Below are 23,002 nucleotides of genomic sequence, written 5' to 3' on the forward strand. Positions count from 1 at the left end.
GGTGGTGGTGGGGGTGGGGAGAGTTTAAAATGTTTTGAAAAATGTTTTCCTTAATTTTTTAAAGGAAGTCATTTTCCTTAATTTTGAGGAAAATGAGTTGATTTGGAAAACATTTTCCAAAACTTTTGTCCCAACCAAACATGAGAAAATTGGAAAACATTTTCTACCAAACACACTCTTAGTAATAAAAGTGAATTAGCAACAAAATGACAAAACAATCTTTTAAATTTTTCAAACCGAACAAGTAAAATCGGATATTTGCAATATAAGAGTTATTAATAGTACATAGTAAGCATAATGAAAAATAGAATTACCTTTAGTACACGAAATCAAATATTGGATAAAAATAATTTCAACCTAACTAATACTCCCTCCGTCCAGAAATGTTTGTTATATTGCGATTATCGAAAGTCAATTTGATTAATTTTTAAAGGTAAATTAGATCACATTAATTTAATATTTTAAATAAAAAAAATTAGATATTCTAAAACTATATGAAAAGTACTATAAATTGCATCTTTTTTGCATATTAATATGATGAAAAAATGCATCTTAAAATGTTAGTCAAATTTTTTATAGTTTAACTCTAAAAATATAAATCATGACAAAAAAATACCGGACGGAGGGAGTACATTCTTATGATTTGTCTAATATTGCACTTAAGAGCTTAATTCTTTTTTTAATTATGATGAATTTAAGGTTGTTAGGTTAATGATGTTTAAAGCTGTCCTTGTACTGCTACCGACAGTCAATGTAGTACCATATTTCAATGTTAATGAATGCTCTACTCTGCAATATATATATATATATATAAAGTATTTTTTATTAATATATATATATATATAAATTTAAATTTATATTCAAAGAAAAAATGCTTTTTATTAAAAATTATTTTATATTTGAAATATAAATTTAAGATTTTTAATTAAGAAAAAAAATAATTACGTGATGGCCCTGCCAGATCTCAGCTTGGTGAAAAAGCACATTGTGAATTACGGTAGGTAGGAAATAAGACAATAAACTATTGTCCCTTTCTTGTGATATTTTATTTTTATTTTTTCTATTTAACGATATTTAAATGACTTATAATAACTATAGCGACATAATAAAATTATTTATTTTGGTGAGTTGTGTATGCACTTCAACTACTAATAATAAAACTCATATCTGAATTTATCATTATTTATATATTAAAACAAAACACATTTTGAAATAAACTAAATTACTTATAATTGTCTTTTTTTATCTAAACTATCACCATCTACTAAATTAGATAGATTTAATACATAAATAGTGATAGATTCATAGTTTAGATAGGAAAAAAAAAACTGATAACTGAAATGTGAAACTTTAAGAAAAAGAACGATAATTCAAATATATTTTTTTATTGTATCTCCTCTATTTATAATTTCTTAAATGAGTGTGTCCAAAAATGGATCTAAAGAGTTGCTTTGGACTTTGGAGTTCATCTGATAAAAAATTGTACGATATATATATATATATAAAATATTTTTTATTAATATGCATTTATATCGATTTTAAATCTCCTGAACATACGAATAAAAAGACTGATTAACTTAGTAGTTTAAGAGTTTTCAAATTCAAATTTTTAATATTATACTTTTATTTTCTAATCCGTTAATGAAAACGTATTCATTATTAGACCTATCAAATCAAATATGAACAAATAAATATGCACGAATTAATAATAAATATAACTCTGTTCTGCTTGACTATTTGGCTTTCTGAATCAGCAGAAAAAAGTGTGGTTTCCCTACTTCCATCACTGGTCCCTGGTAGTTGGAATTATATATATACCAGCTAGGTTTATTTTATTTATTTTATAAAAATTATCTTTATATATATTTAATATTTTCTTCAATTCACCATTAGTGAGTCTTATTAATGTTTTGTTGCCTTTGGCTAGGAGCCTTCTATTTTGGTGTCCAACTCTCTGAAAATAAAGTTTAATTTGAATGTGTTAAATATATAGCTAGCGCTTTTTGAATCAGAATTAAACTTACTCGTCAAAAACATAGTTTAGTTATTATTCTTCTATCAACTTCATATATTGACTACTGCGGCGCAACTCGAAATAATTGAAATATATTGACTATTATTTTTCGTTCAATTTCTTATTCGACAGAAATTATAATAATTAGGCTTCAATGTTAGTATCAAATAACAAGAAAGAACTTTAAAAAAAAAAACTTCGATATTGAATTGACTAAATATTGTTTCCTCTTGACAATAGATATGTGAAGACTAACTCAACATCATTGTATATATTTTAGTATAAAAAGAGTGATAGTTTTACGAGATAAATGAAATAATAAAGAGTTGACATACAATCTTTTGGAAAGGTGATATTCTTTTTTTTCTTTTTAAGCAATTACTTATATTGGGACATTTGAAAAGTTAGAAAAATATCATGTGTGAACTGACCTTATTAAGTTTTTAATTCTGATATTCTAATTAATTTCATGTTTAATGATACGTCCTTATATAAATTGACATAACATATTCAAAAGAACATGGTGTTTAAAGAGCACATATATATATATATTAAGGTACATTGTTCAAATTAAAATCTATTTAATATGATACGGAGGGGATACTTATTATTAATATGAGTAAAATTTAAATGGTGACACAAAAAGATTCTGTTACTGTAAATAATTAAAAAAAAAAAAGAAGAAGAGAGAGAGACCATAATTAATATAAGGAGGTCCCATATTCTATTGGCATAATTATTTATAAAAAAACAAGAGGTAGGTTTGTATTAATGATTTATATTGACCCTCCCATCATTATTGTGGAAAGCCTAACCTTTCTTCTTTGAACATATGTCAATTTGTTATTTGTGCCACCCATTTTGGTGAAAATTTTAATATTTCAATGACTTAGGTTACAAGGTGAGATGACCTTAGATAAGAAGTATGATTGAGATGGTTTGGCTATGTTAAGAGAAGATATGTAGCAAGAGATGTGCGAGATGTTGGTTATAGAGGGCATGAGGAGAGGTAGAGGTAGGCCGAAGAAGTACATCAGGGGAGAAGTGATAAGACATGATATGATGCAGGTTCAAGTTACCGAAGATGTGATCTTAGATAGAAAGCGTGAAAAACACGTTTTATAATAGCATATTAGTAGGTAGTGTAAGGTTGTCTTGCTTAGTGTGGTTGGTGTTTTGTCATTTTACTAGTTGTTTTATTGTAGTTCTTGTTTTTGATATATAACGTTGATTATCACATTATTTTATTGTTGTCCTTGCTCCCTTCTGACAGACTTTGCACCGGTTTCTTGTTGCTTACTATCTTGTTGCTAAGGGTCTTTCGAAAACAACCTCTTTGTCTCATCCTGAATGATTCTCAACCCACTAACTCATTAACAGAGTCAGAACCAAAACTACTGGCACTACTATAAAAACAGCTTTTAGCGGCAATAAATATTGACAATAATAAAGAGTGTTAAAGTCTTTATCGGCATTAGTTAACTGTCATTAAAACCAATATCGCTAAAGGCTTTAGGGACATATAAAATGTTAACTGCCGCTAAAAGTATATATTTAGCTCTTAATTTGTCGCTAATAATCATTTTTCATGTAGTGTAAATTCGGCTTATACCATACATCTCCTAATATGCCTTGGTAAAACAACGCAAGTACTTTTACTTTATAATAAATAGCTAGTGGTAGTAACAAAGATGGCTGTTTAACATATACTTTTCCATCTTCACCAAAAAAAAAAAAATCCTGAAGACTATAGTAGTTCATCCTTTATACAATACTGGCAATCAGGAAGAAGCCAGTGACTAATTGGTTTTATCCCTTTACTAGACCATCTGTTCACAAGGGCCATTTCGAGTTTCCGAACCTGCAAGAACCAAAACGAAAGGAAGTGAGGCGGAGGCAGAAGTCCAGATACTAGTTTGGTCGAACTCAGTAGCTTTTGGTTAAACCATGTACGTGTATTAATAAATTAGTTAACTATGTACCGAAATTAAATTTAGAACCCAATTATTAGCACTGGGAGTCGTTATTCTAAAATTCAGAATTCATAAACTTAATATTTTGACTTTGTGCCAAGATGCCTTGTTAGTTTTTCCTTCATTCAGCAGTATTTTGCCTATATGCCCGACATAATTTTCCGACGAAGGGTGTTCATCTGACCACCCTTACCAAGCTGTAGCTCCGCCCCTGAACCCAGTGTAGTCCCCACAAGTGCGGTTTCGGGAGGTAGAGTGTACACCTTACCCTCTTTACCTTTGAGAAGGTGGAGAGACTATTTTCGAAAGACCTTTTCCCCTATTCAGTATACATGCCAATTCTATTGAAGACAGGTAGTTTGATGCAAAGGGGTGATATAAAATAGTTTTAGGCATCAAAAGATGGCCTCTGATGACGAATTTGTAATTCAGCTGAGATTTTCAAGTATAAGAGAATGGGACATTCTCTCTACAGTCAATACCAAGGATTTAACTTATACATATATTGAATCCTAAACTTGGCTTCAAATTTTAACTTTGACCTCCAACTTTCATAATGCACAAACAGACATTTAACTATCCAACTTTTAAATAAATAAACACATGAGTTCTACATGACACAATACACGTAGGACACCACGTAGGACAAAAAATGACATGTAGGACATGTGTGTCTATTTGTTCTACTTGTGCACAACCAAAGTTGAAGGGCATAAATGTGATTCGAAGCCAAGTTAAAGGGCACATTTATTTATTATGCCATTTAACTTTGAGATGAAATCCAGTAAAGAAAAACCATCAGTAGACAATTAAATAGGTACCAGTAATGAATCTTATCAATGTCTGTCTTGGTCGGAGGACTAAAAGAGAAAATGGCTAAGAACCCCCTTCGGGGATAACCGATAATATTGAAAGTTGAAACTATACAGAGAAGAATTAGCATGGGCTTTGCACAAGGATGTTACACACAGATTGAGAAATGGTCGAAATCTTAAAAGAACTTTTCGGGAAAAAAGAAAGTGGCACTCAAAGGTAGAGAATCAGCTTAAAACTTTCAACTTGCTTGTTCCATGTGAACACAAGCTAAAGTTATTACCACACTAAAGAAAATATGACAATGCAGATAGCATATCTGCAACTTAATAAGGTCGAGAAATCATTAATCAAAAGAAGAGAAGATCCAAAAATCAGTACAAACATAGGAGTTAGCTTTAGTACAAACATGCGAGTTAGAGAAAAAGCTTACGTTTGGTAGTCCAAGAGAACTCTTATAAAACAAATAGTCAAAGCAGTTCGATAATCTATTTTCCGTTTTTTATATCCCTTAGTAAATTGAAATATTATAAATCACATGATGTCAAAGGAGTAATGTAATCAATATTAATTCATTAGAATAAACAAAAAGTTTTATTAGCTTCATCCCAGAAGGCAGGTTTGAGAAGCTTTACCTGCTTCACAATAAATGGTTCCTGTGAGAGACTTAATGGTGCTGTCAAAATAGTAAGAAAACCATTTCTGTTTCCATAAACTATGTCTGTGAGAGGCCGATCACCCACCTGCAAAAGAAGCTAAATGAGAAAAGGATCGAGAAACCTTAAAAAAATAAAGGAAAGAAGAACCACTTCTACCATAATAAGTCTCGAGGATTTGCAACCGAATTGCCTTTCAATTTCTTCAGCTATTCCAGCTGGCTTCTTCAGCCCTATATTTAGTGTTAAAAAAACAGCATATACAAGTCGCAGTAACTCAATGCTATGTTGTTCGGATCTTCAAAAAATGTTGTTGCACCGATGTCGGGTCCTTAAAAAATACTCTAGTTTTGGAGGATACAACGTGCACCCCGTTCCATTTTGTGAAGAGTGTGAGCAACATAGAGGTTGGTTTAAGTGATAAAAGAGAATTACGATACAAAGGCTACCATAGTAAATAAGTAATTTTTAAAGTTATAGTCCCCATCATAGTTTATATTACACATAGAGGCGGAGGTAGAATATTCACAATGGGTTTGGGCAAACTCGGTAGTTTTTGCTTAGACCTTGTATTTGCATGAGGAAATCTGTTAAGTATACTGCAAATCCAATAACGAAGACAAGCTATAGGTGAAATGACAGTTCGAACCCTATAAACTCGCCTCTGATTACACACTTGTTTGATCCAATTCAGCTAATAATATTACCCTACACAACTTTCTAATCTTTCAAGAACTCAACTTCATGTAATTCCTCATACTTTAAACTTTGATGTGACGCTTTCGCTATCAAACTAACTTTATAATCAATACTTCAATGCTTACTTCAAATGTAAGTAAAATAACATGTAACGTCTTAAATATGTCCTAATCAAACACCGTCACACAAGAGCGGATGCAAATAGCATAGGCATAGACAGGAACAACTTACTATGCCTAATGACTTTAATTCCGATTGCACGTTCAAGAATCCGAGCTTTTCTACCATCAGGATCATATTCAGCTAGTCCTACAAATTCCGAAATCATCAAACACTCAGTTCTGCAGAAAAACAAAAAAAAGAAACACCTTTAAACATTAAAGTTACAAGAAAAAACACGATACCAAATACGAATTCCTAATGAAATTTACCCGCAGAGTTGCTAAAAACAGCAATGTTGTTGCCAAACAAAGCTTTACACTGTTCCATTGATGAAGCAAGAGGAGACCACAAGTTCAAAGAATAAGGAACTGTAATTGTATTGTCCTTATCGAAAACCACGCCTTCGAATCCCCTTCTCTTCAGCTCAGCCCAATCAATATACCTTATATCTTGCACAAACACATGTGGAATTGCCAAATGCTTGTCTTTAAAAAAAATCCCAACAGAAAAAGAAACCCCTTCTACATTAATCCTCTGCCCCAATGCAGCTTTAATCCTTGCCCACCAACTGTTCGATCGAATGCCCGAATGAACAATCACTTCAACCCCCTGCTCTTTTACATCATTTCTGTAATGGGGTTTCTCTTTTTCAACAGAAAAGTTCATTTCTTGCCAATATACATCTTTCTGTCTAGTATGCTTCTCTTGTTCTTGGTGACAACTGTGTGTGTAAGTAACAAGTGTTTTCTTGAAATGAAGTGACTGTTTGAAGGGAAATTTTTTAGGAATGTAATGGAAGTAAGTGTTCCATGGTGTAATTGAAGTAGATTGCATAATCAAGAATAAACCAAAAAAATTTATAGTTGTAGTTTGATTAAGGAAGTGTATGTATAATGTGTGTAGATAAGGTAAAGTTTTTAATGGAATCTCCATGTTTGTACATCATCATTCTACATTTGTCACAAAAAACAGGGTGGGGTGACAAGAATGTTGTCTTTGGCTTGTAGCCACTCAAATTTGAGGGACAAGACCTTTTTTAGTTGGAAATTTGATGAGGTTTTGAGAAATTTGGGCTTGAGTATATATTGTTGGCAAGAGGAATCATTGGGCCTATATGAACTTAGGGAGGCTTCATTTCAATAATGGGAAAATTACATGGATGGCAAACATCCCTATGTAATTAGTTAATAAGGGTATAGTTTAATTTATTTACAGTTAGTAAATATAGTTTCAATTTTTTTACCATAATTAATGGAATCCACTATCTATTTGTATACAGAATAAAAATAATCATCCAAAGATTTATATATAATTTTATTCAAAATCAAATTTATCTCTCTTATTCTCATTCCATATCTTTTCCTAAAATTACTCTTCCCTTCTAATTTCAATTTCCATTGGGAAAATTTTGACCTTCTCCCTCCGATGTTCTTCCACTTTTCATAGGCAACCGCCAAATTCATGGCTTTCTATATTTTTTTCTTGATTCCTTCTACAACAATTGTATATGTAGTATGATTGTTAGTTTTTTCATATTTTTTTTAAAAATCTTTATTACTTATCAGATTACAAGTCTTTTAAAATAAGAATAGATGATTTATGTCCATGTATGAAGATTACGAGAGGTAAGTCATTGCATGTCAATGTTGTTGATAATCCACCTTCGTTTCAATTGGGTTAACTCAGGATTCTGGGTTAATGTAGGGTCTATGGCAAAACATAAACAAGTTTAAGTTGAACAATCTATTGAAGAATTGAGAACCATGAAAAAAAATGACCCAATGGCAATTCATAAAGTCATCAACAACGCGAAATCTAGCGGCATTAAGATTGTTGAAGGTGGAAGTAAGAGAAAAGTCATAAACATTGATTCAGAAGAGATTGAATCTGCCTCTTCAGAACTGGACAAATCTGAAGAATATCGGGAACATCAGGTAGTGTAATTTATATACAAATTACAAAGTTATGTATATAGTGGTTTGTATATTAAGTAAATATATACAAAGTATTATGAAACAGTTCTTAATTGTATATTCTATTAGTTGTATACCAATTACTAAAGTTAGGTATATAGTGGGTTGTATATTAAGGTAACATATACAAAGCCTTATGAGGCAATAGCTATTTGTATACAATTATTTAATTTTGTATACAGAAATTTGTAAATCATTCTATAATATTATAATATATTATACAAATTCGTCGATATATACAAAAAATTATGAACATAATAAAATATTGTATATATAAACATTACACCCTCAAATATAGAAACATATTTCAAGCTTACTATATATACGATTAACAAATAAATATTATATACAATCAGTTTAATCATTAATTTTTTTTAAAAAAAATAAAAACATGAAATCACAGATGCACGTATATAACTATAATATATATACCAAATTATTGTACATTATACAAATTCCTAGAATTATACAAAAAGAAAAAATAGGAACATAATAAAATATTGTATACAAACAGATTACCCAAAAAAATTAAAAGAATATATGATGGTCATATACAGTTTAAAACACAAAATCAATTACACACAAATATTGTATAAAAATTATATACAATTTCGCAAATATATACAATATAATCAATTTATATATAAATATATCTATGTGTGTGTGTGTGTTTCATAGATTATCTAAAAAAAATAGAAAAATATTTGATTTTGAATTGGTATTGTCTTTCTATAGCTTTAGAATTCTTTTTTTGGGGAAATATTTGATTTTGAATGTTTTGCTTAAATCATGGGATTATGTGAATTTATTGTTAGCATCTTTTGTGCTATTGTTACCATTTATTGAAGAATAATTTTTTTTGTATAAATTTAATTAAAAAAAACGTTTTATACAAAGTTAGAGTCACCTAACAAACTAAACTATACCCATGGAATGTAATTATGTAAACTATGCCCATGAAATGTAATTTCATAACATCCGTTTGACATATATGAAATTTTCCCTTCAATAATTACTCATTTTTCGATCGAGTTGCCTTTAGATACACTATATTTGCCTCTAGATATATGGTATCTAGCGAATGTGTTTTACCTCTCTCCCTCCCTCATATCTCTACTTCTTTTGTATCTGTGTTTCACACTTTCATGTATCTATGTATATAGTATTAAATATGCATTGACGTATCCTATGTATTTGCGTGTATTCGGTATCAATTTCATGTCTCCGGTATAAAAAATGCATTGATATATCCAGTGTATCTGTTCATAGTTAAGACTGGTTCTAACAGGGCACAATTATATCCAGTGTATATGTGATGTATCTGTGCATAAATACATCTATTTCGTATCAATTTTGTGACGTATCTATGAATAGGTACATACTTAGAACTAGACGAAGTTATAGTTGTTCAAATACATGTATTTATGTGTAGATACATGTATTTGATGTAATTATGTCTTAACTATATACTTAGAAAAAGATGAAGATGAAGATATAATTATCTAGATTCATGTATTTGTGCATAAATATATAGATATCTATTACTCAATTGCAGTGTTTGAAAAGGCGGGGAGCGTGAGGCGAGACGTTTTATACAATACACGACGAGGCGTAAGCTCTGAGACACAAGGTGTAAGTCCCACAGATCCATAAGGCGTAGTCTCATGTATATTCATTATTAAAGTTTTATTACTAATACAATAAGCAAAAGTAAACCTTTCAATGATTTGTTATTTTTATTTGAGATAAGTATTAATAATCAATAATTAAGAAAAAAAGTATTATAAAACTATTTTGAGAAATATTATTACACCAATAATAAAAATATGATTTAAAGCAAAAAAAGAAATTTAAAAAAAAGCATTTACGCCCAGGACTTACGTTTTTATGCCTGGGGCTTACGCCTCAAATTTTAGGACTTTCGCCGCAAATTTTATAAGGAATTACGCCTTATGGATCTACGTATTTAATTTACGCCCAGAGTGTTTTTGATACGTTCCGTCCCAAGACTCGCCTCAAAAACGTTTTTGAAAACAATGCTCATTTGGATGAGATCATAGGCTGACTTGAGGATCTTGTTCCGGAGGCTACTATTGGATGTATCGAGGGAGGAAAACTCATAGTTGTGATGTCAAATCCAACAAGAAAAAAAATTATTAAGTGTCACACCTCTAATAATTGTTGAATCTGATAATGTAATACGAGTGAAATAGTAACATATAACGATTGATTAAACTAGACTAATAGTACAAATTTATTTTACACCAATAGCATAGGAATCAAAATAGCTAGATTCACAAGAAATCTAGTAGTGTGCAATAATGTCTTTGACTAGATCTATGTCTGGTTAACTTATTAGTTATTGGTTGTAAAATTAATATACATGTGAAATATCACATTATATTACTTGTTTATAATTCTGCCAATTGCATCTTAAAGTTGTGCGCTTCTTTGAGATAAGATCCTCTTTGTCATTCAATATCAGATCTAGGAACGGAAAAAAAGAATTTTTTAAAATGTAAGTTCTTGTCTCCCTAAAAAATTAAAATAACATAAACTTAATACATCTCGCAACAGGACTGAAATACACCTTTAAATTTTTATCAAATTTAAAGGTATTTTTAACACTTCTCGATCTTCTTTTAAGAGTTTCGTGGTTGTACAAGAGTTTGAGATCAATTGCTATGTCATGAGGTAGATCAAGGTGTATCTAAATTTAGTTAATACAATAAAAAAAATTTAAAACTATTAATAATTTTGAGACGAAGTTAATAATCTGCGTCAAGTTCAGACCATACTTCTCTCATCTGTATTTTGGATGTTTTTTCACTCTTAATTTATTCAGAGTAAAAGCATTTTTTTTAAAATTATAATTTCTTCAAATATTTTTTACTACAAAGAAAAACTAGTGATTTATAGCACATTCGGAGAAAAAGGTCAATTTTTTTACCGTTATAATGAGAAAAACTAAGCAATTTCCCCCACCTTTTGAATTTTGATCTAATATTACCTCCACTGTTAGGAAAATCTCTCATTTTGCCTTGTCCTAACTGTAATTTTAAACTATAGTAAGAAGTTTGAAACGTAACTTTAAATTTTGTTCTCGAAGAACTTGGATACGTAAAGTCCATTCACTTTACGCTGAAGTTTCATTAATGATAAATGCAAATACGAGTTTGAATTTGTGAACGACAATGATATGAATGAACCAAAAGTTGAACAAATGTCAAAGCTGTTCTATTTAAGATAACAAAAGGGCAAACATGAAAATTTCAATCACAACAACAACAAAATAAGTAGCCAACAAAAACCTCTTACAAAAGAATAAAGAATTTGACTCATTTGATTCATTAAAATCTTGAACTCTTGCATTCAGCAGAAAAGCCTTGAGGAAACCTCTTAGAATCAGCACAGTAATTGTAAACCATGTGTTTGGTCTGCACCCATCGTAGTCTATTCCGTCCCTTACCATCAAGTTCATGTGTCTGCCATGGCTTCGCGTTGTTTGTTGAACCGATGGACTTACATGAAGAGGCACCTGATGATACTGCACAACCATCAATGTTAATGTTTCTGTAATAAGCAGTGAATGGTGCAAGTGCCCAATCTGTTTTCACTCTGCCTCCTTGTGTTGCCCATTCATCTGCATTCCATAAACTGCAGTATACTTTCATTGCTTGACTCTTTGGAAATGGAATTCCCATGCTTTCGTGGTTGTTGAACACTCTAATTGGACTGTTATCTACTAAGAACCTGAATATATATCGAAAAATTTTAGTAACATCAAATGTAGTTCATCTTGAGATAATATTTTAACATGTTGTTATCTTTTAGGTGTAAAAACTCGGAGTATATATACATTTGTGAGGTGATTTTGTGTTAACTTACACTATGCGATGAGGATTCCAGACAATGGTGTAAGTGTGAAACGCGGCAGTTGGATCAAACCAAAGATGAAATTGTTGTTCTTTGTTTCCTTTTCCTTGTGTGTATACATTGGTATGGATAGTGTAAGGCTGACCAGAGACATTGCCTAAGAACTCGAAATCGATCTCATCATGCCCTTCTCCTTGTGAAGATAACTAACAGAGGAAAAAAAACAGAACATGATGACATGTTATAATGAGAATGAAGTTCAAATTATAATAAGAGGCCTTAAACTTACGAAGAAAGTTGTTACAGTGCCAGCAGAGTTTCCAGGGACGAGTTTAAGTTGCATATCGAATCTTCCAAAAAGGTACTCATTTTTGGATTGAAAGCCAGAGCCAGAAAGTTTATCAAGAGATAGGGCAAGGCCTCTACCGCCTTCTTGTATTTTACCGCGTCCTTCGCCCCAAGTAATGTCTACATCTCTATAGAAATTACCAGCTGAGGCTAGTAATTGGATACTCATTAGTATTGAAATAAGAAGAAGCAATGTTGATGAAAATTTAGAAGACATGATTTTCTAAGATGATGAAATTGTTAAAGAAAAAATGTGAAATATGTTGATGTTATTGGTTTGGTTAAATGAGGCTTTTTATAGGTGCAATATGAAGTAAAATATAATAGGAAGGATCCTTTTTTTTTTTATGATAGAAATATGGGCAAAGGGCTAGCTATATATGAGCTGGAAACCTTTGTTTATTTAAATTCATTGGATACATACAAGAATTATTCTATGCGTGTGGGGTTCTAATTTTTTTTTTGGTTGAAAATGTACTTGTAATGCCGCTAACGGTAGGGCGAGCTAATGAGAACAGATCAAGTAGGACTGACAGTCGATGTCACGTAAAATTTAAATTTATAAGATATGTATATTATTAAGATTCAATATTTCGTAGTTTGAAAAATAAATTTGTGCAGATCTAGCTCTACAGAGAATATTTACCAACATTCTTGGTGCAATTACTTATTTGTAATTGTAACTGATCATTCAAAGGGGATTTTTGTTCAGATACAAATAAAGGTTTGTCTTCCATCTGCTTAAGTTTTGTTAGATAGAAATACTCGATGCTTATGCTGTTAGAAAATAACAAGTACTAAATGGATTAAAACTAATTCAAACAATAATAACAATAGAAAAATATATAACTAAATTTTGAAGTGAAATTATTTTATAATTATTTTTTGAAATTTTATTTTACATGACATAAAATAGGTTGAACTCACCATGCAAACCATTTATGGAAGCATCTCAACCAGCAATAAATGATTATACCAAACATTTGGTACAAAATAATTCATGACGGTGCTTAATACGACATAGGTCCAAACCTACATGAAAAATAAAGAATGGATCATAACAAAATTTAAATATGTAACACTGTCAGAAGTCATGTGCCAAAAAAATATAATTTTGACCTCATCCAAAACGAACATTGATCTATTTTAATTTTTCATAAAATATATTTGTCTTTCTAATGAACACTCGATAAATCAGTTTTGACTATCTTATAAGCTTAGTCAAATACTGTATAAGCAATTAAAGGCTAAACTCATGTTGATCATATTTTTATTGATGAGATAAAAATATAATTACATTCTTAATCTCAAATCAGTTGAAATCAATTATATATGAATGTTCATTATCCTTTAAATAAGTTATACCTAAAATTCAAATAGTTTAGGTTAATTGGGCAAATTTTGAATAGTTGGTCATCGTTAGTTGAATTGTAATTATGAATGTTTGGTCAATTATTTTTGACACATGACTTCCACCATAGCTTATGCACACCTCGTTGCATCTATAATGATTAATATTACTAGCTAATTGTAATCACATTTACGATTTAAAATTTATGAATTACGATAACGATTTGAATTATATGGATTACTTCGAATCATTACATTGCATTCTTTAGTTGAAAATTAGATGGAGTATTATTTAGAAGCTTCATAGATAATTCACAATTTTCAAACATATCCTTTTACTATGAGGTTAAAATTGATCCCGTCCAAGAAAATTATATATAAATGTCAGAGGACTAAGCAACAAAACTCTTTCCCTGAGTATATAAGACATATTTCTTTTCTTTTTTTTAAATTATTTTTTCACTAGATTTCGTTATTCGTATTAGAATTCAATTAAATTTGAATTCACATACTAAAGGGCTATTTTAAAGGGGAAGCTTTCTAAGATGATTCTTTTTCATTTCTAGAGGTCGAACTTAAGACTTTTAATTAAAAGTGAAGATATCTCAATCATCCAAATGTAACCCGTTGCGGAGCTACACATACTTGAGAATTGATATCCTTCGTCAAAAAATTACATTATGTAGCTAGATTGAAATATTTTTTTAATATACATACTGACACAATGACACGACTTAGCTTTTATGCGATTTTACTTATATATATTTTGACACCACTTAGTCGAAATTTCTCCTCCGCCATTAAATGCAAGCACAACTCATATTAATTGCCATACTTCTTATTGATTAAGCAACAGCAATAATTATGCCTTGATCTCAAATTAATTGAGATTGTCCTATATATACCATTATAAATTAATTTGACAAATCCTGAAATTTTTTATGAATTATTAGTCATTGTTAGTTGAAAAAATATTAAAACTATGATGTATGGATTATTTCTGGCACATGATTTCCAGTGAAGCCTCCATAAACCTCTATGCATCCATCTTGATAATTGAGAATTACAAAGGTCCCAACAATTAGAATCCTAGAACTAGAATGATTGAAAAGACTATTAATTATATTTCAATAATATATGCATTATTTTATGCTCAAATTATTTTCATGTTTCAAAGTGTTTGGACAATTGGACCTATGTCATATTAAGTTGAGATATGTCTCATATAAATATATGCTAATTGACTTAATATGTTATTAAGATATGTTTTATTGGTATAACAAAAAAAAGATATGTTATTTGGTATAGCCACTTATTGGGTTGAGATATGATTCCATAGTCTAGGGGTAAATGTTTACATGAAATCAACTAATTTTATGTTAGTAATTAGTAATCGAAATGAGCTTAATATCTTTTAAATTGTTCACGAAGCTAAGTATTGTAGTATAGTATGATATATATACATATCGAGTGTTGGTAATATTTACGAATGGATATATTAGTATGTATAATCATGGGGAAAGGGTTTGAAAAATATTTTAAAACTTTGATCGAAATTGTTGTTACGATATCAAATTTTATGGAGGATCTTTTATTCCCTACACTATTTAATAGTGTTTTTAAAGGTATATATGTGCCACATGGACACGTTACTGTTTATAATTATGCAATATTCATGATGTTCACGTGGGCACATACTTTAAAGGCATAATACATAAAATTGCCCTTTAACTTAGTTTCAAATCACATTTATGTCCTTCAACTTTGGTTGTGCACAAGTAGAACAAATAGACACACATGTCCTACATGTCATTTTTTGTCCTACGTGGATTGTGTCATATAGGACTTATGTGTTTATTTATTTAAAAGTTGGATAGTTAAAGTGTCTGTTAGTGCATTATGAAAGTTGAAGGTCAAAGTTAAAATTTGAATCCAAGTTTAGGGTCCAATATACGTACTATGCCTACTTTAAAATACACTATTAAATAGTGCAGGGGGTAAAAGGTCATTTTCAAAGTTTGGTATCGTTACAATAATTTCGATCAAAATTCAAATATATTTCAGACATTTTCCTTATAATCATTTGATATCTGATATCTAGTGGATAGACTAATTAAAACCGTTCATATCTTTTGCACAACCATAATCACTAAGTTGTTTTTCTCAATTACTTCTACTTCGTTATGTTTAAATATTATTATAAAAAAAATATATTTGACCTATATACTTGTATTTTTACTATTGTTCACGTTATTATTTACCAGTCTAACACAAGTATTCCTCTCCTATTTTGTTTGCGTTTATCTTCAGATAATGATGCTTCCACCATCTTTTAAGTACTGAGCTTGTTTTCGAGTGAAAAAAGATTTTATTTATTTTACCATAATATTCATAATTAAGAGAAGTTTCTCTTTCTATTTTTATTGGTATATATATAACCATTAGTCTGATTAATTTAAATCGCGTTGTATAAGACCATTTTATATATTTTACCAAATGATCTTTTATGTTTCTAATATTAGTTAATTTTTTAAATTGAAAAATAGATAACAGCTGTTCCATGGTATTCAGATCCATTTGTTTCCAATATCCAAGAAATAGGATAATTAAACAAAAAATAGGATAATAAAAAATATACTTTAGTGGTAAAAGAATACAAATAAAGCCCATAATTTACTCTGCAAACCAAGTAATTCACACAATCACATGCCCTTATATTTTTCACAATAGCTGTATTCTACTGGACATTTCATAAGACATGTTCAGATGTGGTAATCAAAGTTAGATCTTATTTTCATAAATAATATGGTTATTTTTTATTATTATTTAAATTTATAATATTTGATTGTTATGTAATAACGAAAACTTTAGTTTTGTGTAATAATTAATTTGATGTGATTGCATCATTATTTCTTTTCTCTCTTATTTTGTCTTTATTTTAAATTTAATAAATATATTTTATCTTTTATCCTACTATTTAATAATTAGTTTTAGTACGCACTCTATATTTCTCGTAGGTTTTTACTATAAATTGTTGATGTGTGGGCTTACGTAATAATTAAAAACAACATAATCTATTTAATACAATAAAAATAACTTTTAGCGGCATTAAATATTGATACTAATAAAGAGTGTTAAAGTCTTTACTGGCATTAGTTAAGTGTCATTAGAATCAATGTCGCTAAAGGCTTTAGGGACATATACAAAGAGTAACAATTGCCGCTAAAAATATATATTTAATGGTAATTAAGAATTAAATGCCGCTAATGATCATTTTTGTTGAAGTGATTGAAACATATATTTTAACTTGACATCAACTGCTATATATGACTTTCAATTTTGAGTATGCCATGACAGCGTCCAACGTGTATTGAGTTATAAACACTTAAACTTATAAAATGTTGAACAAATAGATGCATGCATCTTACAGACGTCTTATATGGCGTCCAACGTGTATTAAGCCGCTTAGTCTGTATATGTCTACTTGTTCAACATTATACAAATCTAAATATCTACCGTGTTAAAATACATAATCGAAAAAACCAGGACCCCACGCGCAAGTAATTATTATGGTTCACAATAATTGTGAATAAAATAAAGTTTCCAGCTCACATTCCTTTGTCTCCAGTTGCCCCATATTCCCTCTCATAACAAATAGATCCTTCCTACTATGTCCTACTCCTATAAAAAGCCTCATTTAACCAAACCAATAACATCAACATATTTCACATTTTTTCTTTAACAATTTCATCATCTTAGAAAATCATGTCTTCTAAATTTTCATCAACATTGCTTCTTCTTATTTCAATACTAATGAGTATCCAATTACTAGCCTCAGCTGGTAATTTCTATAGAGATGTAGACATTACTTGGGGCGAAGGACGCGGTAAAATACAAGAAGGCGGTAGAGGCCTTGCCCTATCTCTTGATAAACTTTCTGGCTCTGGCTTTCAATCCAAAAATGAGTACCTTTTTGGAAGATTCGATATGCAACTTAAACTCGTCCCTGGAAACTCTGCTGGCACTGTAACAACTTTCTTCGTAAGTTTAAGGCCTCTTATTATAATTTGAACTTCATTCTCATTATAACATGTCATCATGTTCTGTTTTTTTTCCTCTGTTAGTTATCTTCACAAGGAGAAGGGCATGATGAGATCGATTTCGAGTTCTTAGGCAATGTCTCTGGTCAGCCTTACACTATCCATACCAATGTATACACACAAGGAAAAGGAAACAAAGAACAACAATTTCATCTTTGGTTTGATCCAACTGCCGCGTTTCACACTTACACCATTGTCTGGAATCCTCATCGCATAGTGTAAGTTAACACAAAATCACCTCACAATGTATATTTACTCTGAGTTTTTACACTATCAGATCACCTAAAAGAGTCATATAACGTGCTACAACATGTTAAAATGATTCATATTTTGTTAAGATGATTAGTCTTACTACATTTGATCTTACTAATTTTTCGATATATTCAGGTTCTTAGTAGATAACAGTCCAATTAGAGTGTTCAACAACCACGAAAGCATCGGAATTCCATTCCCAAAGAGTCAAGCAATGAAAGTTTACTGCAGTTTATGGAATGCAGATGAATGGGCAACACAAGGAGGCAGAGTGAAAACAGATTGGGCACTTGCACCATTCACTGCTTATTACAGAAACATTAACATTGATGGTTGTGCAGTATCATCAGGTGCCTCTTCATGTAAGTCCATCGGTTCAACAAACAACGCGAAGCCATGGCAGACACATGAACTTGATGGTAAGGGACGGAATAGACTACGATGGGTGCAGACCAAACACATGGTTTACAATTACTGTGCTGATTCTAAGAGGTTTCCTCAAGGCTTTTCTGCTGAATGCAAGAGTTCAAGATTTTAATGAATCAAATGAGTCGAATTCTTTATTCTTTTGTACCAATAATACAGGGTTCTGTTGGCTACTCATTTTGTTGCTGAATTTGTATTATTTATCTATATGTAATGTAATGTGTATGATTTACTTTCTTCTGTTAACTATGTTGTATGATAAAATATTGATCTTTGATGTTCTTGTAATATGGAGTTACAAATACAAGTTATAACTTAGTTTCAACTGAACTTTTGCCCAGCAAACAGAATGACCTAGTTTGACTTTACACAGAATTTAAACAGTTCGTATCAACAGTAAATATATAGCAAAGGACCTATTAGTACATTTGGGTAGCATCATCTTTTATTTCATATTAAACTTTGTTACAACATTCAAATGGAAATACTATATGGTACACCTTTTCCAGTAACACCAGGTTCAGAAAATGGTTTTAATAATTCACAAGGCATAACACCAGCTCCATTCCTATTCATCAACTTACTATCAACATTTCTAGCATCAATAATCCCTTCAAGTTCCTTCAGTTTCTCCGAAAATACTTCAAACGCCGCGTTAATTGCAGGATCCTCAGCCCAATAAGGCTCAATTTTGTCACCAATATATTCTTCATCTGGAGCATGATTAGATAAAACATCCATAATTGCTGTTATTTTTGTTGCTTGAAGTTGTGAAGGTAAGCATTTTATCAATGCCTCCTCAGGTTTATTCAAGAAATTTTCCCATTCTTCATTTGTTGGATCTTCAGTTGGCATTTTTGTCCTAGCAATTGTTGGCCTATTTGGAAAGTAATCTACATATAAAATACAACACTTCATTATCACTACAACAAAAACAGTTTTTAGCATTACTATATATACACATTAACTAACAAAGAGTGCTAAAATCATTATCGTGATTAGTTAATTGACATTGAATCTAACATCGTTATAGATTTTATGGACATTTACAAATAGTCATAATTGCCTTAAAAAACATATTTAGCAGCAGTTCAGCTATTATCGTTAATCAATTGTCGCTAAAGATCATTTTTGATATAGTGTATATATATATATATAGATAACCTACTATAACAAGTTACCATAGTACACAAATATTATAAAAATCATTTATACTGTCAGTGTGTACAAGTTAAATTGTTTTGAAATGATTTAACTTTATTATATATACTAAAGGTCAGTCTAATGCAAGAAACAATCTCATTTGCACATCGGGGAGGGTCGTAGGGTGTAAATACCTAACCAACTAATCTTGACACAAGGATTAGTGATTGATTTCACAGTTCGAACATGTGACCTCTCTAAGTCTCATGAAGACAACTTTACTGTTGCTAGCTCCGAGACTTTCCTTTATTTCATTTATAATATATATATACCAAGAACAATAAAAAATAATTTTTAAAAAAAGGTAAGGTGTGTACCTGCATAAATGTATTGGCCAAAGTTAACTGCTGCATGGTGGCCAGAAGTTACCCAAATCATTGTAGTTATAATACCAATTAAGTCATTTGGGGTTTTTAACTCTGGCCACCATGGTTCATTTTTTTTTGTCACCATGGCCAACATTTTTTATCTCTGACCACCAAGCTTGAATCTCTATATCAGATTCAATTAGATTTATTTGTGGATAATAATGGTTGACATAATTTGTTACCCATTGTTTAAGTGTGTCCCAAAGTATTAAACCATCATTTGCAAAAGGGTAATCTTCTATTGTTAGTTTTAATCCATATGGTTCATTTGGATCTTCCACAGCCAATCCCCTGTTATATATGCAACAAAATAACATGTTAGTGAAAGGGGGTAGAAGCCACGAGCATAATGTCTGTCCTTTTCGTCAAAAAATTATACTATATATAATTTTTTTTTATATGTATAGATTTTGAATTTCCCTGGTTGTATAGTACTTATCAACGTACAAAAACAACATGTCTATATTAAAGTAAATGAAACGGCCTAGCCCGCTATTGATATTGTCCACTTTTGACCTAGATCCGCACAATTTTATACATGTCACTAGGGATAAGGTCTGCTTACTTATATACTCAATAGCTCTCTATAATTTACATTTTTGTGAAGTAGCCAATTAAGACTTATTATAATGGTTTACTTGCGAATATCTTATAATTGATCTGATTGTATAAATAGTATTTACATTATTAGTGAATAAAATCTATTACTCAAAAATAAATCTTAAGAGAAAAGATTTAGTGACCAATTGACCATAAAAGATTGCGATGACATGATAAGTACCCCTCTATGTTTTATCAAAGATTTTACATTTGACCCAGTGAATAAAGTTGCTTTTGTTTGGAAGCATTTTACATTTAAAACAAGATTTTTCAACGCAAATGCAAATTAATTGGACCCCAAAGCAAGGTCAAACACCGGGTGGAAAATAAGACTAATGATCGATCACCAAATATTCTGATAGAGTGTTAAGCACGCACTTTAATCTTTAACCACATATCTTGAGTTAAAGTAGCCTATGTTTGAGAGCCCTTTGCCCCTAAATCGGGAATTATGACGTGCATTTAAATTAGTCAGATCCTAAAATAGATATCAACCACCGATCGAAAAACGGAAAAATAGAAAGATTAATGAATTATTACCTGCTAATAAGGTTTTGTGGGAGTGCCTCTAGGTCAAATCTCCATTCAAGATCATAGGCAACAGAACTAAATTCCATTGCATACTTGCCAAGGGAAAATGAAGTCTCAATAATTCCATTTGCATTAATAAGTGCTTCTCTAGCTAAGGAATTTATCTTCATTGTATGTCTAAAATGAGGATGCAATAATCTATATATTGGGTGCATTGCACTAAGTTGTCTATTTGTTGCTATAATATATGGCTCTGTAGCACAATGAGTCCTTAGCCTGCAAAATTTTGGAGAAAAATTAGGCATAATATCATCAAAATCAAAGAATATATGTAATGATTATACTACTCTTTAAGCAATAACAACAACATACTTAATGTGATTCCACATGTGCGATTGAGAAAAAGTAGAGCATACACAGATCTTATCCCTATCTTACACGATTCCAGAGATAGTCAATTTTATTTTCATATTACGTATCTTACGTTTTAAGAAGACTTATCTTAAATATCATTTACTCTGACCTAATCATAGTTTAAAAAGTTCTTTACGCTAACAAAAACTACATCAAAAATGATCTTTAGCGGCATTAATTAACGGCAATAGTTTAATTATCACTAAATATATATTTTTAGCAGCAATTAACACTCTTTATATATGTCCCTAAAACCTTTAGTGACACTGAATCTAATGACACTTAACCAATGTCGTTAAAGACTTTAACACTCTTTATTAATGTGTGTATTTATCATCGCTAAAGAATATTTTTGTTCCAATGAAATACTTACCAATGACTGACTAGTTGGTGATAGCCAGAGTCATGAGCAAGAACATGTGTTTTAGCCAATTTCCATAGCCAAGCACCAGTGGCATTCCAAGTACTTGGGAAATATGCTTGCTTCCATTGAGGCTTATTATCTATTGGTGGCCTAGTTAGCTCAATAGCCAAAGGTCTCAATGTGCCTTCATGTGTCAAGAAGAATAAAGTTCTTGATCCATATAATATAGTCTTATTGAGTTCATTCACTTTGTTCACATATGGCAATAATAAATCATGATAATCTAGGATGAACAACTTCTTTTGTTGAACTGCCTGCATTGATATGTGTAACTCAAGAGTCAAAACTATTAGAAGGAAGACTTTATAGATCATGTATAATCTAATGAATATGATATTTTATAGACTTTATAGTCAAAATTTTAATATGTTTATTAACTATATAAATAGGACCAAAAATTCAAGACCACCCTTATAGATGTCATTCTTGCGAATCGATCACCCTATATAATCATGTATAGTACTGGCTTGTCTGTGGATCATTTGCACGGACAGGCCAGTACGTTGTACATGAAATATAGTCTATATTAAGCTAATGGGGGGTATTATTTTGAAGAATGACCTCGATAAAGGTCATTTGTACAAATAAAATAATCCAATATATCACATGTCTGACTAAATATATCGTATGTTCACAAATAAAATATAAATAATATATTTTTCTTCCAATTTCAAAAAGGCAAAGGATTTGTTTATACCTCTTCAACAGTCATAGATCCTCCAATTTCAAGTTCAATTAGTTCTTTTGTCATAGCTGATTCCGGAGGTCCATACAGCTCAGGGCTTAGCTTGCTCTTTAGTGGCCATTCCTGTATTTTCAT

At 30.7% G+C, this 23,002-nt stretch overlaps 3 protein-coding genes, 1 non-coding gene and 1 pseudogene across 4 annotated transcripts; 2 read left to right on the forward strand and 3 right to left on the reverse strand.

Annotated features, from left to right (window-relative positions):
- Positions 1-3,579: 3,579 nt before the first annotated feature.
- LOC107007464 lies at positions 3,580-7,354 on the reverse strand. The gene is made up of 5 exons (XM_015206089.2): positions 6,587-7,354; positions 6,387-6,464; positions 5,616-5,689; positions 5,436-5,543; positions 3,580-3,875 (listed from the first exon to the last, which is right to left on the reverse strand). Exons 1-5 carry the CDS (start codon positions 7,248-7,250, stop codon positions 3,762-3,764), a joined length of 1,038 nt encoding a protein of 345 aa, XP_015061575.1. The 5' UTR covers positions 7,251-7,354; the 3' UTR covers positions 3,580-3,761.
- On the forward strand, positions 4,876-4,981 carry LOC114075441. Its single transcript, XR_003575889.1, has one exon. It is a non-coding gene; the product is annotated as a U6 spliceosomal RNA (small nuclear RNA).
- A 4,151-nt stretch (positions 7,355-11,505) lies between the features above and the next one.
- Positions 11,506-12,794, reverse strand: LOC107005521 (xyloglucan endotransglucosylase/hydrolase 2-like). The gene is made up of 3 exons (XM_015204134.2): positions 12,456-12,794; positions 12,179-12,372; positions 11,506-12,043 (listed from the first exon to the last, which is right to left on the reverse strand). Exons 1-3 carry the CDS (start codon positions 12,729-12,731, stop codon positions 11,641-11,643), a joined length of 873 nt encoding a protein of 290 aa, XP_015059620.1. The 5' UTR covers positions 12,732-12,794; the 3' UTR covers positions 11,506-11,640.
- A 4,770-nt stretch (positions 12,795-17,564) lies between these two features.
- On the forward strand, positions 17,565-18,888 carry LOC107005473 (xyloglucan endotransglucosylase/hydrolase 2-like). Its single transcript, XM_015204072.2, has 3 exons — positions 17,565-17,905; positions 17,989-18,182; positions 18,352-18,888. The coding sequence occupies exons 1-3, from the start codon at positions 17,630-17,632 to the stop codon at positions 18,752-18,754; spliced, it is 873 nt and encodes a 290-aa protein (XP_015059558.1). The 5' UTR covers positions 17,565-17,629; the 3' UTR covers positions 18,755-18,888.
- A 10-nt stretch (positions 18,889-18,898) lies between these two features.
- On the reverse strand, positions 18,899-23,002 carry LOC107006931 (annotated as a pseudogene).

The sequence above is a fragment of the Solanum pennellii genome, chromosome 12 (genome assembly GCF_001406875.1).
Source record: "Solanum pennellii chromosome 12, SPENNV200".
NCBI lineage: Eukaryota > Viridiplantae > Streptophyta > Magnoliopsida > Solanales > Solanaceae > Solanum > Solanum pennellii.

Excerpts from the sequence above, each read along its gene's own strand:
- LOC107007464 (XM_015206089.2), bottom strand. The coding sequence starts at position 7,250 with ATGGAGATTCCATTAAAAACTTTACCTTATCTACACACATTATACATA. Across the intron at positions 6,465-6,586 it reads TGTTTTTAGCAACTCTGCGG|GACTAGCTGAATATGATCCT; the intron begins GTAAATTTCATT and ends CGGAATTTGTAG. Across the intron at positions 5,544-5,615 it reads AATCCTCGAGACTTATTATG|GTGGGTGATCGGCCTCTCAC; the intron begins GTAGAAGTGGTT and ends CTTCTTTTGCAG.
- LOC107005521 (XM_015204134.2), bottom strand. The coding sequence starts at position 12,731 with ATGTCTTCTAAATTTTCATCAACATTGCTTCTTCTTATTTCAATACTA. Across the intron at positions 12,373-12,455 it reads GCACTGTAACAACTTTCTTC|TTATCTTCACAAGGAGAAGG; the intron begins GTAAGTTTAAGG and ends TTCCTCTGTTAG. Across the intron at positions 12,044-12,178 it reads TGGAATCCTCATCGCATAGT|GTTCTTAGTAGATAACAGTC; the intron begins GTAAGTTAACAC and ends ATATATATTCAG.
- LOC107005473 (XM_015204072.2), top strand. The coding sequence starts at position 17,630 with ATGTCTTCTAAATTTTCATCAACATTGCTTCTTCTTATTTCAATACTA. Across the intron at positions 17,906-17,988 it reads GCACTGTAACAACTTTCTTC|TTATCTTCACAAGGAGAAGG; the intron begins GTAAGTTTAAGG and ends TTCCTCTGTTAG. Across the intron at positions 18,183-18,351 it reads TGGAATCCTCATCGCATAGT|GTTCTTAGTAGATAACAGTC; the intron begins GTAAGTTAACAC and ends CGATATATTCAG.